This window comes from Bos indicus, chromosome 4 (assembly GCF_029378745.1).
Source record: "Bos indicus isolate NIAB-ARS_2022 breed Sahiwal x Tharparkar chromosome 4, NIAB-ARS_B.indTharparkar_mat_pri_1.0, whole genome shotgun sequence".
Taxonomy (NCBI): Eukaryota; Metazoa; Chordata; class Mammalia; order Artiodactyla; family Bovidae; genus Bos; species Bos indicus.
In genome coordinates, this window is record NC_091763.1 from 98,209,325 (window position 1) to 98,224,541 (window position 15,217).

At 42.5% G+C, this 15,217-nt stretch overlaps 1 protein-coding gene across 2 annotated transcripts in view; it reads left to right on the top strand.

Annotated features, from left to right (window-relative positions):
• Window positions 1-15,217, top strand: part of LRGUK (leucine rich repeats and guanylate kinase domain containing) — a 106,257-nt gene that overhangs the window by 46,996 nt on the left and 44,044 nt on the right. For both annotated transcript variants that reach the window (XM_019959104.2, XM_070788180.1), the window contains exons 12-13: window positions 8,164-8,260; window positions 12,118-12,231. In XM_019959104.2, the coding sequence (XP_019814663.2) occupies window positions 8,164-8,260; window positions 12,118-12,231 (211 nt within the window). The remainder of the gene's footprint in view (window positions 1-8,163; window positions 8,261-12,117; window positions 12,232-15,217) is intronic.

A 15,217-nucleotide genomic window follows, 5' to 3' on the forward strand; every position in this document is an offset into this window, starting at 1 on the left:
AAAATCCCATAGACAGAGGAGCCTGGCAAGCTATAGTCCATAGGGTCACGAAGAGTCAGATATCGCTGAGCAACTGAGCATACATCCATGCCTTCTGAGTCTCTCCACTTATTTCCAGTCTTACTATTACTGCACAGATCAGTAGCTTCCTGGACGAGTGCTGGATAATGAGAGAAACATAAAACAATACCAGCACGCCTGTTCATCTTCCAGATTTAAGGCCTTGAAAGTGATCTGAAGAGGCATGAAAGCAAAACCTTATTCTTCTTAGAGAAATCTTTATTTTTATAACCTTTTCATGATGTTGACTACTAAATATATTCTACTAATAATACAGTAAATCAGAGACTCATAGCTATTGAGCTAAATGAGATGATATGAGCTATAGCTCCCTAGTGCTGTCTAATCTAATGCCCCTTTATACAGATGTGACAGACTAGTAGAGTGGTTTATTTATTCTTTCTGTCAGTGTTTCGTAAGCACTATCTGTGTGCCTTGTTCCAGCGATAAAACTGTGAAACAAGCAGACATGGGTCTTGTCCTCCTGGCAGCCTACAACCTATATGAGATTCAGTTAAGTAAAGCCATCTAACAAGATAGGCACTCATCTCACACGCTAGTAAAGTAATGCTCAAAATTCTCCAAGCCAGGCTTCAGCAGTACGTGAACCGTGAACTTCCTGATGTTCAAGCTGGTTTTAGAAAAGGCAGAGGAACCAGAGATCAAATTGCCAACATCTGCTGGATCATCAAAAAAACAAGAGAGTTCCAGAAAAACATCTATTTCTGCTTTATTGACTATGACAAAGCCTTTGACTGTGTAGATCACAATAAACTGTGGGAAATCCTGAAAGAGATGGGAATACCAGACCACCTGACCGCCTCTTGAGAAATTTGTATGCAGGTCAGGAAGCAACAGTTAGAACTGGACATGGGACAACAGACTGGTTCCAAATAGGAAAAGGGGTACGTCAAGGCAGTATATTGTCACCCTGTTTATTTAACTTATATGCAGAGTACATCATGAGAAACGCTGGACTGGAAGAAACACAAACTGAAATCAAGATTGCCAGGAGAAATACCAATAACCTCAGATGTGCAGATGACACCACCCTTATGGCAGAAGGTGAAGAGGAACTAAAAAGCCTCTTGATGAAAGTGAAAGAGGAGAGTGAAAAAGTTGGCTTAAAGCTCAACATTCAGAAAACAAAGATCATGGCATCCGGTCCCATCATTTCATGGGAAATAGATGGGAAAACAGTGGAAACGGTGTCAGACTTTATTTTTCTGGGCTCCAAAATCACTGCAGATGGTGACTGCAGCCTTGAAATTAAAAGACGCTTACTCCTTGGAAGGAAAGTTATGAGCAACCTAGATAGCATATTCAAAAGCAGAGACATTACTTTGCCAACCTAGTCAAGGCTATGGTTTTTCCTGTGGTCATGTATGGATGTGAGAGTTGGACTGTGAAGAAGGCTGAGCGCCAAAGAATTGATGCTTTTGAATTGTGATGTTGGAGAAGACTCTTGAGAGTCCCTTGGACTGCAAGGAGATCCAACCAGTCCATTCTGAAGGAGATCAGCCCTGGGATTTCTTTGGAAGGAATGATTCTAAAGCTGAAACTCCAGTACTTTGGCCACCTCATGCGAAGAGTTGAGTCATTGGAAAAGACTGATGCTGGGAGGGATTGGGGGCAAGAGGAGAAGGGGACGACAGAGGATGAGATGGCTGGATGGCATCAGTGACTCAATGGACGTGAGTCTGAGTGAACTCCGGGAGTTAGTGCTGGACAGGGAGGCCTGGCGTGCTGTGATTCATGGGGTCGCAAAGAGTCGGACACGACTGAGCGACTGATCTGATCTGATCTGATCTGATGATGAGGGAAGTGAAGAACCTCTGTGACAGAAGAAATCAGGGGTAAATGGGATGTGAGATTTGAGCAGGGAATGCAGTCCAGGCAGAAAGAACAACAGCACATTTGATTAACTGAGAGTGTTATACTCTGTAGCCTGTCTAGGCGTGAAGCATGGAGGAAGATGGCAGAAGATGGGACCAGAGAAAAAGTCAGGGGTTTGGCCATAAAGGATCTCTGAGCAGAGGAGTGTCAGGGTCACAGCTGCATTTCAGAAAGTGGCCCCTGTGGGCAGTTTGGGAGAGGGTTTGGGGAAGGAAGGCTGGAAACTAGGAGACTGGGGAGGATGTAGTGACAGGTGCTGGTGGCACGAACTAGAAAGTGGTATGTAGTTACTGGAAAGTGGACAGAGTAGTGGATCCCTGGAATTTGATAGTCAGACACAGTATATGCTGGAATCTTCTGTGTTCCTGATCTCTTAAATTGTATCCAGCAACTTACTGATACACATTTGCATTGGGCATTGGGACCAATTCGGCATGCCTACCAAGCACCCTCAGAATACCTGGGCATTTGTGAACACCCAGTTCCCTTGCTCACAATATGGCATTCTATAAATATGCTTGAATTTGGATGCACTCACAGCCAAAATGCGCTCTGCCTAAATATTTGCAGTAACAAGTTCATTATTTCTTAAGGCAATCTGGTCCAGAATTGAGATTCTAAATCTGCACGCTTCTGAATCACACTGAAAAAACTTCTACTCCCTCAGCCATCTCCTAGCTCTTCTTAGACATCTTTGCTTCTTCCTCTTATATCTTCCCGGATGTAGAGACATTTCATTATTTGGCCTGGCCTTCCAGATTCCTTTCTGTCCTGATCATCTCCCCCAGCCCACGGACTTGGTTTGTTAGGATCCTAGATGACAGCTGGCCAGTGAATCGGCCTTTGAGAATGTGTAACTCACCCTTAGACTTTTGAGCACCTGTGTTATAGTCTGAGGTTAACTGCTAACTCAGCTCTTTTGTCTGTTAAATGAAACTAACAGGGAGTATGGCTCCCATCACAAACCAGGTTTTAACTAACATACCATGATTGAACTAGTAAGTTAGTAAAAATAAACTCATAGAAATGTAAATTACAATTGAAATTATGTTTAGACCGGGGACAGGAAAGATATTAAAGGTGATGGCCCAAGCAAATTTCTTTATCTGGTATTGTGTTTATCTCAGTTTAATGAACATTGCTTTCACTATGAAGTATTTCCTTTTTAAGATATTCATATTTGGACAGCATGCTACAGAGCAGACATTTCTATATGTGAAAACTGGATGACAGATTCAAAAAACCGTAGGTCATCCCAGGTCCTTCTTAATAGAAAGTTCCACAGTGGATGCCGGTTCTGTCATCAGCATTCTCCACACCAGTGAAGCCATCCCTTTATTTACCTGCCTAGAAGCTTCAGATTGCTTCTTTGCTTTGTCTTTCTTTTAGAAATTCTGAGAAAATCCCTGCCACTCAATTCCTTTGTTGGAAAATGCAAATTCAGTACAGTGTGTAAAGGCTACATTAAGGGTGCACCGTACCTGAAGCGAAATCACTGAGTTATCTGTCCTGACTGTCAAGGACACCAACAAGCAGAGGGTCTCAGGTCCCTGCCAAATGGTGGGAAGAGATGTTGGTGCGAGCAAACACCTTAACAAAGGTTGTGGTGTTTGGACCGCCTTCTCTTAGAATATGTGCACTTTCTTCAGTATGCAATTTAAATGCGATCTTAAAACCTTTACATTTATACTATTGTTAGTTCTTGGCTATAAAGCAGGGGAACAATAGTATGAATTATAAAAGCTTGTTGGTTTTTTACTTTGAAATGGAGAAGATGTTGAGGTTGTGACTTTACCCTCTTAGTTCAGTTCAGTCACTCTGTCATGTCCAACTCTTTGTGACACCATGAACTGCAGCACACCAGGCCTCCCTGTCTATTACCAACTCCCGGAGTTTACCCAAACTCATGTCCATTGAATCGGTGATACCATCCAACCATCTCATCCTCTGTCATCTCCTTATCCTCCTGCCCTCAATCTTTCCCAGCATCAGGGTCTTTTCAAATGAGTCAGCTCTTCGCATCAGGTGGCCAAAGTATTGGAGTTTCAGCTTCAACATCAGTCCTTCCAGTGAACACCCAGGACTGATCTCCTTTAGGATGGACTGGTTGGAGCACTCAGCTTTCTTTATGGTCCAACTCTCACATCCATACATGATTACTGGAAAAATCATAGCCTTGACTAGACAGACCTTTGTTGGCAAAGTAATGTCTCTGCTTTTTAATATGCTGTCTAGGTCAGTCATAACTTTCCTTCCAAGGAGTAAGCGTCTTTTAGTTTCATGGCTGCAATCATCATCTGCAGTAATTTTGGAGCCCCAAAAAATAAAGTCTGACACTGTTTCCATTGTTTCCCGATCTATTTGCCATGAAATGATGGGACCAGATGCCATGATCTTAGTTTTCTGAATGTTGAGTTTTAAGCCAACTTTTTCACTCTCCTCTTTCACTTTCATCAAGAGGCTCTTTAGTTCTTCTTCACTTTCTGCCATAAGGGTGGTATCATCTGCATATCTGAGGTTATTGATATTTCTCCTGGCAATCTTGATTCCAGCTTGTGCTTCCTCCAGCCCAGCATTTCTCATGATGTACTCTACATATAAGTTAAATAAGCAAGGTGACAATATACAGCCTTGACATATTCCTTTTCCTATTTGGAACCAGTCTGTTGTTCCAACAGTTCTAACTGTTGCTTCCTGACCTGCATACAGGTTTCTCAAGAGGCAGGTCAGGTGGTCTGGTATTCCCATCTCTTTCAGAATTCTCCAGTTTATTGTGATCCACACAGTCAAAGGCTTTGGCATAGTCAATAAAGCACAAATAGATGTTTTTCTGGAACTCTCTTGCTTTTTCAATGATCCAGCAGATGTTGGCAATTTGATCTCTGGTTCTTCTGCCTTTTCTAAAACCAGCTTGAACATCTGGAATTTCACGGTTCACATATTGCTGAAGCCTGGCTTGGAGAATTTTGAGCATTACTTTACTAGTGTGTGAGATGAGTGCAATTGTGTGGTAGTTTGAGCATTCTTTGGCATTTCCTTACTTTGAGATTGAAATGAAAACTGACCTTTTCCAGTCCTGTAGCCACTGCTGAGTTTTCCAAATTAGCTGACATATTGAGTGCAGCACATTCACAGCATCATCTTTTAGGATTTGAAATAGCTCAACTGGAATTCCATCACTTCCACTAGCTTTGTTCGTAGTGATGCTTCCTAAGGCCCACTTGACTTCACATTCCAGGATGTCTTGCTCTAGGTGAGTGATCACATCATCATGATTATCTGGGTCATGAAGATCTTTTTTGTACAGTTCTTCTGTGTATTCTTGCCTCTTAGTGTGATCCTAAAAGGACTTGACTTCAGTGTCATCCTGTGGTTGTTACTGAGTCATGTTACTTCACTGATGTATCTCAGTTTCATTATCTGTAAAATGAGAACAGTAGTAATGAGGTAATAACAGTGGTAATGGTAATATAACCATTGGTAATGGTAATAATACCTACCTCATATCTTTTTGTGAGGAGTCAGTGAAACAGCATGTCATTTGTCTAGCTACTTGCATCTCCTGTTTTAAAGCCATAAGATAATCTAAAAATCAGTTTGCATTCCCAGAACTTAGCATTGGGAAGTCAGCATGTCTGAAATCAAGAGTCCTGGGCTAGTTGGGAGTCATAGTTTAGTTCTGGGACCAGTATTGGCCTGCTCTGTGGTCTTGGACAGGTCTTTTTTTTTTTTTTTGGTGGTGGGGGCATGCCACCTGTCATGTGGGATCTTAGTTACCCAACCAGGGATCAAGCCTGAGCCCCCTGCAGTGAAAATTCCCGAGTTTTAACCACTGAACCACCAGGGAAGTCCCTGGGCAAGTCATTTTTATAGTCATCTTAAAATGGAGCTTATCACAGCTACTGTCCACCTCACATGTTTGATTAATTCATTCATGTTACAGATATTTAGTAAATGCCTACTGTGGGCCAGGCACTGTGAATGAAGTAGCAGATTCGATGAACAAGATAAAGTGCTCCCTATTTACAATAGCTGGGACATGGACACAGCCTAGGTGTCCATCAGCAGATGGAGAAGGAAGTTGTGGTACATATACACAATGGAATATTACTCAGCCATAAAAAGGAATGCATTTGAGTCAGTTCTAGTGAGGTGGATGAACCTAGAGCCTGTTAGACAAAGTGCGGTTCGTCAGAAAGAGAAAAACAAATACGTATATTGATGCATATATGTGGAATCTAGAAAAATGGTAAGGATGAACCTATGTGCAGGGCAGGAATAGAGACGCAGACATGGAAAACAGACGTGTGGATACAGCGTGGGGAGGAGAGGCTGGGATGAACTGAGAGAGCAGCGTTGAAACACATACATTACCATATGTAAAGCAGATAGCTAGTGGGAATTTGCTGTATGACACAGGGAGCTCAAACCCAGTGCCCTGTGACTACCTGGAGGGGTAGGATGGGGAGAGGTGGGAGGGAGGTTCAAGAAGGAGGGGACATATGTATACTTAAGGGTGATTCACATTGTGGTATGGCAGAAATTTTTAAAAATTAATGAAAAAAAATTTTAGGAACATAAAGTGCTCCCTTTATGAGTCATACATCCTCCTGGGGAAAAGAGGAAAAAACAGAAAAGAGAAGGAGTAACAGGGTAATTGGGGTGTGGTGAGCTGGTTGCATGCATGTGTGTGCTCAGTCGTGTCTGACTCTTTGAGACTCATGGACTGTAGCCCTCCAGGCTCCTCTCTGTTCATAGAATTCTCCAGGCAAGAATACTAGAGCCGGTTGCCATTTTCCATTTTCTTCTTCAGGGGATCTTCCTAACCCAGTGATCAAACCTGGGTCTCCTGCATTGTAGGTGGGTTCTTTACCATCTGAGCCACCAAGGAAGCTGTGGGGATGTTATTTCAGACAGCGGGCAGAAAAGCCCTCTCTGGTTGAGCTGAGAATGCCATACTGAGAATTCCATACGGTGTTGGAATCATGGAGTCCCTCAGGAAATTCATATAGATTGATGAGTGTGGCAGGAATGAGGAACGAGTAGTCTCCACCCTCCAGCAGTGGAGGAGATGGGGTCCTGAACAAGGGGGCGGGGGAGGAGTTGGCGGCAGGCATTGAGACTACAGGTGGATAAAGAAGAGGTGCATAACCCAGCCACAGAGGGTCCAGAAAGGCCTTTTGAGAGTGACACTTAAACTGAGTCCTGAAGACAAGTGGGCTAACCAGATAGAGGAATGGGGTAGGGAGCATTCTAGAAAATAGCCATAGACCAGGGAGAGTATGAAAACATTTGGGTGAAAAGTATATGGGTGATAAATATTGTTTTATTTCTTAAAGTTTGATGATACGATATCAGAGGTCATGACTCAGAAGGTGGTAAAGAACAGTAAGTGAAAACTTAGTGTTGATAATCCAACACTAAATTTTGGGGGGCTCTAAAATCACTGCAGACAGTGACTGCAGCCATGAAATTAAAAGACTCTTACTCCTTGGAAGGAAAGTTATGACCAACCTAAACAGCATATTAAAAAGCAGAGACATTACTTTGCCAACAAAGGTCCGTCTAGTCAAGGCTATGGTTTTCCCAGTAGTCACATATGGATGTGAGAGTTGGACTATAAAGAAAGCTGAGCGCCGAGGAATTGATGCTTTTGAACTGTGGTGTTGGAGAAGACTCTTGAGAGTCCCTTGGACTGCAAGGAGATCCAACCAGTCCATCCTAAAGGAGATCAGTCCTGGGTGTTCATTGGAAGGACTGATGTTGAAGCTGCAACTCCAATAATTTGGCCATCTGATGCGAAGAACTGACTCATCTGAAAAGACCCTGATGCTGGGGAAAGATTGAGGGCAGGAGAAGAAGCGGATGATAGAGGATGAGATGGTTGGATGGCATCACTGACTCAATGGACATGAGTTTGAGTAAACTCCGGGAGCTGGTGATGGACAGGGAGGCCTGGCATGCTGCAGTCCATGGGGTCACAAAGAGATACAACTGAGTGACTGATCTGAACTGAATCCAAAGTTTGTATAACCCCCATACAGTATAGCAAGTGAACATGTCTAGCACTGCCAAACATCAGGGTTTTCATGGTTACGTTACTTTATGATTTGTGGATCCATTTTAATTTTTTAAAACATACTTTATGCCAAAACCTTTTCCATTTTGAATTTCAAATTAATAGAAAGAGACACTTTCTGTTTTCAGGGCCTGTCACACCACCAGACTGCCTTACTTTGGAGAAGGAGATCGGGTTGATTATCATTTTACCTCTCAAGAAGTTTTTGATGAAATGCAAAACATGGTAAGAATGCTCTTTATGTGCACAAGAAATACATGTTCTCTGGTAGAAGTATTAGGAGATCATGATAAGAAAGAGAACAATTACTTGGATGGATTCTCATTGAGTTGTGTTTTTAATACCTTTGATATATCATCGTCCACACACGGCTTTATGATCTTGGAGAAAATACTGTAAATCTCCAATGAAACTGAATAAAGAGATTTTTTAAGAAAACGGAAGAAAGAGCACCGTGAAAAGTTCTTGAGATCTGTGTTTGTCAGGTGCTGCTATTTATGGTCAGATTTTACTCAAGATAAACGGCTCGCACAGAACTGATGTTACGCAGCTAACTTATGAATTGAGCACTTCCAGGGAGTTGGCGTGTTCTGTCCACAGACCACTCCCTGTGTTTGCTATCTTTGGTGCTTTCTAATTGTTGTGACCCTACGCACCATTTCAGCCAGTTGGTCTGCCCTGGACACGTACGTACACAGCCTTACTCTTCCCCTGAAACATCGCTGTGTGAGGAGTCCTCAGTCCCAGAGAGCTGGCAGGCAGGTCAGTAACGCAGTTGGAAGCCCTCGACATTAGATCAGAAAAGATTCCTCATTTCCTTGAGGTCTGTGGCTTTCCTGGGTGAGGGTCACTACCCTGCTCTGGTCCCTTTCATAGGAGCTCTGGACAGTTTTATTCAATTTAAGGCTTTACCCCCTGAAACCCTGATCATCTGGTCATCGGTAGTAATTCACAACAACCTGGTGTCTAAGTTCATTTCCTTAAAAATAATTTATTTGCTCTTTCTTGGCCCTTCACATCAAAGGGAATCCTCACAACCCTAGTGTGTTTCATCTGTCAAAGGTATATTGCTAATGTCCATACATTATCCACCCATGACTTTAGTTAAAGAGTATCTCATATCTTCATCACTACTGATAAATCTGTAAGCCTTTTTATTCTCTTTTCAGGCATGGGCCTTAATTTTGTTTATCTTATCTTCACTTCTTTCTATCACTAAATTAATCGTACACCACTTTTTTTTCCCCCCTGAAGCCTGGTGAAGGACAGGATTAAGGATTAATCTCTGTTTCTGCTTTTGAAAGATTACCATCCAACCAGTGATGCTCTTACTGCTGCAGGCTTCCTCCTCTCTGCCCCCTGCTCCTTCATCTGTCCTTTCTCTGCCCCATCCTCGGATAACAGACCTGGCTTCCACCTCAGTGCAGGCAACTGTGGAGCATGTAGGCATAGGCTCTGCAGTTGCTATGAGTTTAATTGTGAATGACCAGCTTTCCACATGGTACATATTTTCTCTTGCTTTCACAGAGAAGCCGAGTGAGAAAGCCCTATAAGTCCCTCGGCCATTTTCCCTCTAATCTTGTCAGAAGAACATCTTGGAACTTCTTTATGATTTTCTCTCCTAGGGCTATATTTTAGAAGTTTGGTTTAATGTACCAAGGGTACTCTGAGACTTTCTATTTCTAAAAGCCATAATAGAAATCTGAAGAGTTATCTTGATATTAGTAAGAAGCATTCTCTTAGGACTCTTTGGGTTGAAAGACAACTAGTTCCCCACACTGCTGTTAATTTCTCGTGGTAGAGTCTGGGGCATTTTTTCTTGATTTAGTTCCACTGCTCTCAGTGCCCCACGGGCTCCCCTGATGTTTCAGACCTTATCTTGTCTGTAATCAAGTAAGTCCAACAGTCCCTAGTCTAAGAAATCACCATACGTCTGAACTGTATTTAGTCTTCTATTTACTCTCACTATGAAAGTTCTTGTGTACTGGAAAAGCACTCACTTTTACTGCCTCTGCTAACATGCATGACTTCACTGTGGTATCAGCATCTTTAACTTGAATTTTGTAGTTAAGATCTTTTCTTTAAAGGGAGCTTGAGGCTGTTTCGTGAAGAGAGACAAACCTAGAGAGGAGAAACTCACGACACCTTGTCAGCTGCATCAGTCACACCCACACACTCAGCCTCTGCACACAGAACCCCTCTACGGAACACTCCCCAGCCAGCCTGTCTCCTTCCAAGTCACAGTCCCGCTTAAGAGAAGCCCTGGCACACCCCAGCCCTGCACACCTGCTGTGGACAGTCACACTTCCCCACTCTGATGGGTACACGTAGACGAGCACACACTTCAATATACATTCCACACCCCCCAAAACACAGATCATCTCTCCATGTGCCCACAGACACATGAACCCTTAAGGCCATATACACAGTCACTCACCTGCATAGCCTCTTCTTCCCTGGTGGAAATAAGACCGCAGATCTGGAGGTGTCTGAGATAAGATTATTGCTATGTATGAAGAAATCCACAGGCCGGAAGCCATGACAGGAGTATACCTCTCCAGAAGCTGGGGGACCACTCATCTCAATTCTTAACAAATCAGTTGAACAAGGCTTGTTTTATGTACACAAGTACAGTGCAAGATGTCTCCCAACCCTCCCTTCTTCCAAAAAATGGTTTTTGGGTCCACTTGTGTGCCCTTGTACACACAAGTAAGCAAACTCATAGTCTACATCTGGAAAGTGATTCAAATATACATTGTAAAAAACAGGGTGAGTCACAGTAAACAAGATGAAATAAGTCATACCTGACAAGAGATTCAGATATCTGTTTATCTGTATATAAATATAATATAGATATTAAAAGGAAAGGAGTCATAGTGTTTGTTGCAGAGAATACAGTATGACATTGAGTGGGTAAAGTATTAAGGATATTTATTGTTGAGTCTTTAACTTTTAGAATATATAACATAAATTTCATTTGATTATGGGAGGGTATGGATTTTTCTCATTGCCCACACCAGACACATGCCCCAGAGAACCCATCCCACCTGAGGGACACCCTATGTTTCATGGCCTTCCAACACCGCCCCCTGACAGGTAGCCCACCCCCCATCCCCATGGATCTCCAGAACCTCCAGGCCAGGAGGCACAGGGTAGCATCAGAGACCCCCAAACTGCTACTGTTTGTAACGACAGTGCTGGCTGTTGCAGGGCTTCGGAGGATGGGGCTTAGCCTGAGGAGTTTTCACTTCATTATTTATTTCAAAATCATGTATCGGAAGAGTCCTGGTGGCCAAGGATGTCCACATTTTTCTTCCTTCTGTTGTCATCAGCATCCACCTTGTAATTTAGTAAATATCATATCATCAAAGGAAAAGTCAAGACAATTTTGAGAGATGTTTCTAGTTCTTTTTTTCTTTCTTTCTTTTTTACACATGACTACAGTTTCAGGAGGAGCTTCCGGAATATAATGAGAAGGCAGTATTTATACCTCAAATGTCTAGAGGGCACCCAGCGAGGCTGCTGAATACATTTGGGGCAGTTCCAATAAAAAGCTGTGTTTATGAGGAAAAGCAGGAGGGGTCTGTATTTTACAGCTTATCTCAGAATGCAAAAGTTGAGAATGTGGCTGTAATTCACAGCCTTCAGGCTTATCTGGGAGTGCAAGGCCTTTGGGAATGAAAGCTTTTGGGGGAGAGCTGGTGTGCTGGGAGACCCAAAACGGCTGAGGCACAAAGTAACTATTAGTTTTGCTTTCTCCTTAATGAAGGTTTATAGCACACATTTGGCAGGAAGTGGGTCAGTGGACAAAATGATCTGTTTACCGTAAGCTTCATTGCCTTCACTCTGCTCTAGATTATCTCCAAAAGCCTTTTTTTTTTTTGCCAGCCAGGAATTCTGAATGAACTTCTCCATCACAGTTTGATATTAAGTTTCTTAAACCCATTGTCATCCTTATATAATCGCTAATATTTATAAGTTTTATGGAGTCATATAGAAAGAAGATATCAAGTCATTTAATTTATATTAAATTCCATGATGGCAGCTGTTATTGGAAAGTCTTTTTACTTCTTCCCTTGCAGGGGAAATTCATTCTAACCTATAATTACGGTAATCACAAGTACGGATTAAGTAGGGACACCATAGAAGGTATCGCAAGAGATGGTTTAGCAAGCTGTGTTCATATGGAAATAGAAGTAAGTACTTTCCATTCAGTCAGTTTCTTTTTAGTGTGTAAAACTGTGTGTATATTTGGGACTGGGGAGGAGACTATGGTGTGCAGGCAGCACACTTCTAGGCCTGAAAGGAATGCATACGAAAGGTGAGATTTGGGGGACATCCCTGGTGGTCCAGTGTTTGAGACTCCATGCTCCCACTGCAGGAGGCTTGGATCCGATCCCTGCTCAGGGAGCTAAAATTCTACATGCCACATAGTGTGGCCAAAAAGTTAAAAAGTAATAATAATGTGAAATTTTTAATTAGCTTTACTTCACTTCAGTCGCTCAGTTGTGTCCAACTCTTTGCGACCCCATGAATCACAGCACACCAGGCCTCCTGTCCATTACCAACTCCCGGAGTTTACCCAAACTCATGTCCATCGAGTCAGTGATGCCATCCAGCCATCTCATCCTTTGTCGTCCCCTTCTCCTCCTGCCCTCAATCTTTCCCAGCATCAGAGTCTTTTCAAATGAGTTAGCTCTTCACATCAGGTGGCCAAAGTATTGGAGTTGCAGCTTCAAAATCAGTTGTACCAGTAAACACCCAGGACTGATCTCCTTTAGAATGGACTGGATGGATCTCCTTGCAGTCCAAGGGACTCTCAAGAGTCTTCTCCAACACCACAGTTCAAAAGCATCAATTCTTCGGTGCTCAGCTTTCTTTATAGTCCAACTCTCACATCCATACATGACCACTGGAAAAACCATACCCTTGACCAGATGGACTTTTGTGGACAAAGTAATGTCTCTGCTTTTTAATATGCTGTCTAGGTTAGTCATAACTTTCCTTCCAAGGAGTAAGCATCTTTTAATTTCATGGCTGCAATCACCATCTGCAGTGATTTTGGAGCCCAGAAAAATAAAGTCAGCCACCATGTCCACTGTTTCCCCATCTATTTGCTGTGAAGTGATGGGACCGGATGCCATGATCTTAGTTTTCTGAATGTTGAGTTTTAAGCCAACTTTTTCACTTTCATGGAGAGGCTTTTTAGTTCCTCTTCACTTTCTGCCATAAGGGTGGTGTCATCTGCATATCTGAGGTTATTGATATTTCTCCCAGCAATCTTGATTCCAGCTTGTGCTTCCTCCAGCCCAGAGTTTCTCATGATGTACTCTGCATATAAGTTAAATAAGCAGGGTGACAATATACTGCCTTGACGTACTCCTTTTCCTATTTGGAACCAGTCTGTTGTTCCATGTCCAGTTCTAACTGTTGCTTCCTGACCTGCATATAGGTTTCTCAAGAGGCAGGTCAGGTAGTCTGGTATTCTCATCTCTTTCAGAATTTTCCACAGTTTATTGTGATCCATACAGTCAAAGGCTTTGGCATAGTCAATAAAGCAGAAATAGATATTTTTCTGGAACTCTCTTGCTTTTTTGACAATCCGGCAGATGTATGCATTTGTTTTTAAAAAATATGTAGTTATATTAAATATTTGAGATCTTCAAATACAGTTGATTTTTTTTTTCCAAGTTACCTTCTGACAGTGTAACATTTTTTTAGTCAGAAAGAAAAAAAATGATAAAAAGGATCCCATTACACCAAACACACAGAAAACAAAATCTAGGGGTCAGGTATTCCGTTACTATTGATTACCCCTCCCTTAAATTTTTTCCTCTCTGACTTTGAAGAGCAGGAGACTGTGATTCCTTTTTGGTCTTTTGTGTTGGTCTAGTCCCCACAAGGGCTTCCCTGGTGGCTCAGACAATAAAGGAATCCACCTGCAATGCAGGAGACCTGGGTTTAATCCCTGGGTCTGGAAGATCCCCTGGAGAAGGGAATGACAACCTGGTCCCATATTCCTCGAGAATCCTTTGGACAAAGGAGCCTGGTGGGCTACCATCCAGGAGATAAGTGTTGCCTCGCTTCAGTGAGACTGGTCAAGTTTCTTCCACCTCAGTAATTTTCCTAACTTTAAAACCCTACAGTTCTTATCTTCCTGCAGTTGATTGGTTGTTCATCCTTAAGGTTGACTTTGTTTCTATGCTAATTAGCCAGAGCAACAACAACAAAGACCTTTCCCAGAAAATGACTTCCTTGAACAAGGCAGACACAAAAAGTATGCGTCTTTGAGTGCAGACACAGCTCCAGTGTCCACCTTTTTCCAGCTCAGTGGTTCTGAGTTCTGGCTCCCGTTTTACTTTCTTCCTCCCTGAGAGCTTCTTCCTACTCATTTCCAGGAGGTTGAGTCTATAAACCAGGCTTTATTCCTGGTTCTTCCTAGCTAAATCCTTCTTCCAAACTCTCCTTGTCATTGACGCTTTTAGACATTGTTTTTTTTTTTTTTTTAAAGAGTCTCTATTTCTTCCCCTTGAATTTTTAAAAACAAAGATTTTGAACACTGAGTTAAACTACTAATGGTTGGATTGAGATGGAAGGAACTTCAGAGTCCATTTGAAAGAACTTCCATTTCACAGAGGAGTTGGCACAGAGTCACGGTGGCCGGCGAGCTGCAGTCCTGACCCAGGCCCCTGGTTCCTCAGAGCGCTGCTACCTACCGCCGCTTCCCTGCTTCGTGTGGGCTCCTGGTTATCAGGGTATCAGGAGCCTGGCCTTCCCGTGCTCTGGGTACAGCCCGTGAGATGGAATAGGAACCAGCCAACCACCAGGCTGCTGGTTTAGGAACAGGAAGGCACCAAGTTGGTGACAAAGGGTAAACAGAGGAGCCTTTCTCTCTGGTAAGATCTCTGTCTCCTGCGGCTGCAAGGATGCCTTTTGAAAAGTAGAATTGAAACTGCTTTTCAGTTATAAATATGCAGTATTCTGTGAGCATACCTATTTGTCTCTAGCAATTTTCTTTTTTAACAGTAATGTTCCTTAGAACTGTTAAAGGATAACCAGGTAGGATGAATTCTTATTTTTCTAATGATAATGTAATATTTGATACACAAACAGAAGTAATCCAATCCTGAGGAAAATAATAGCTAATTATACAGAGTAAACAAATTCTTCAGTACAGCACTA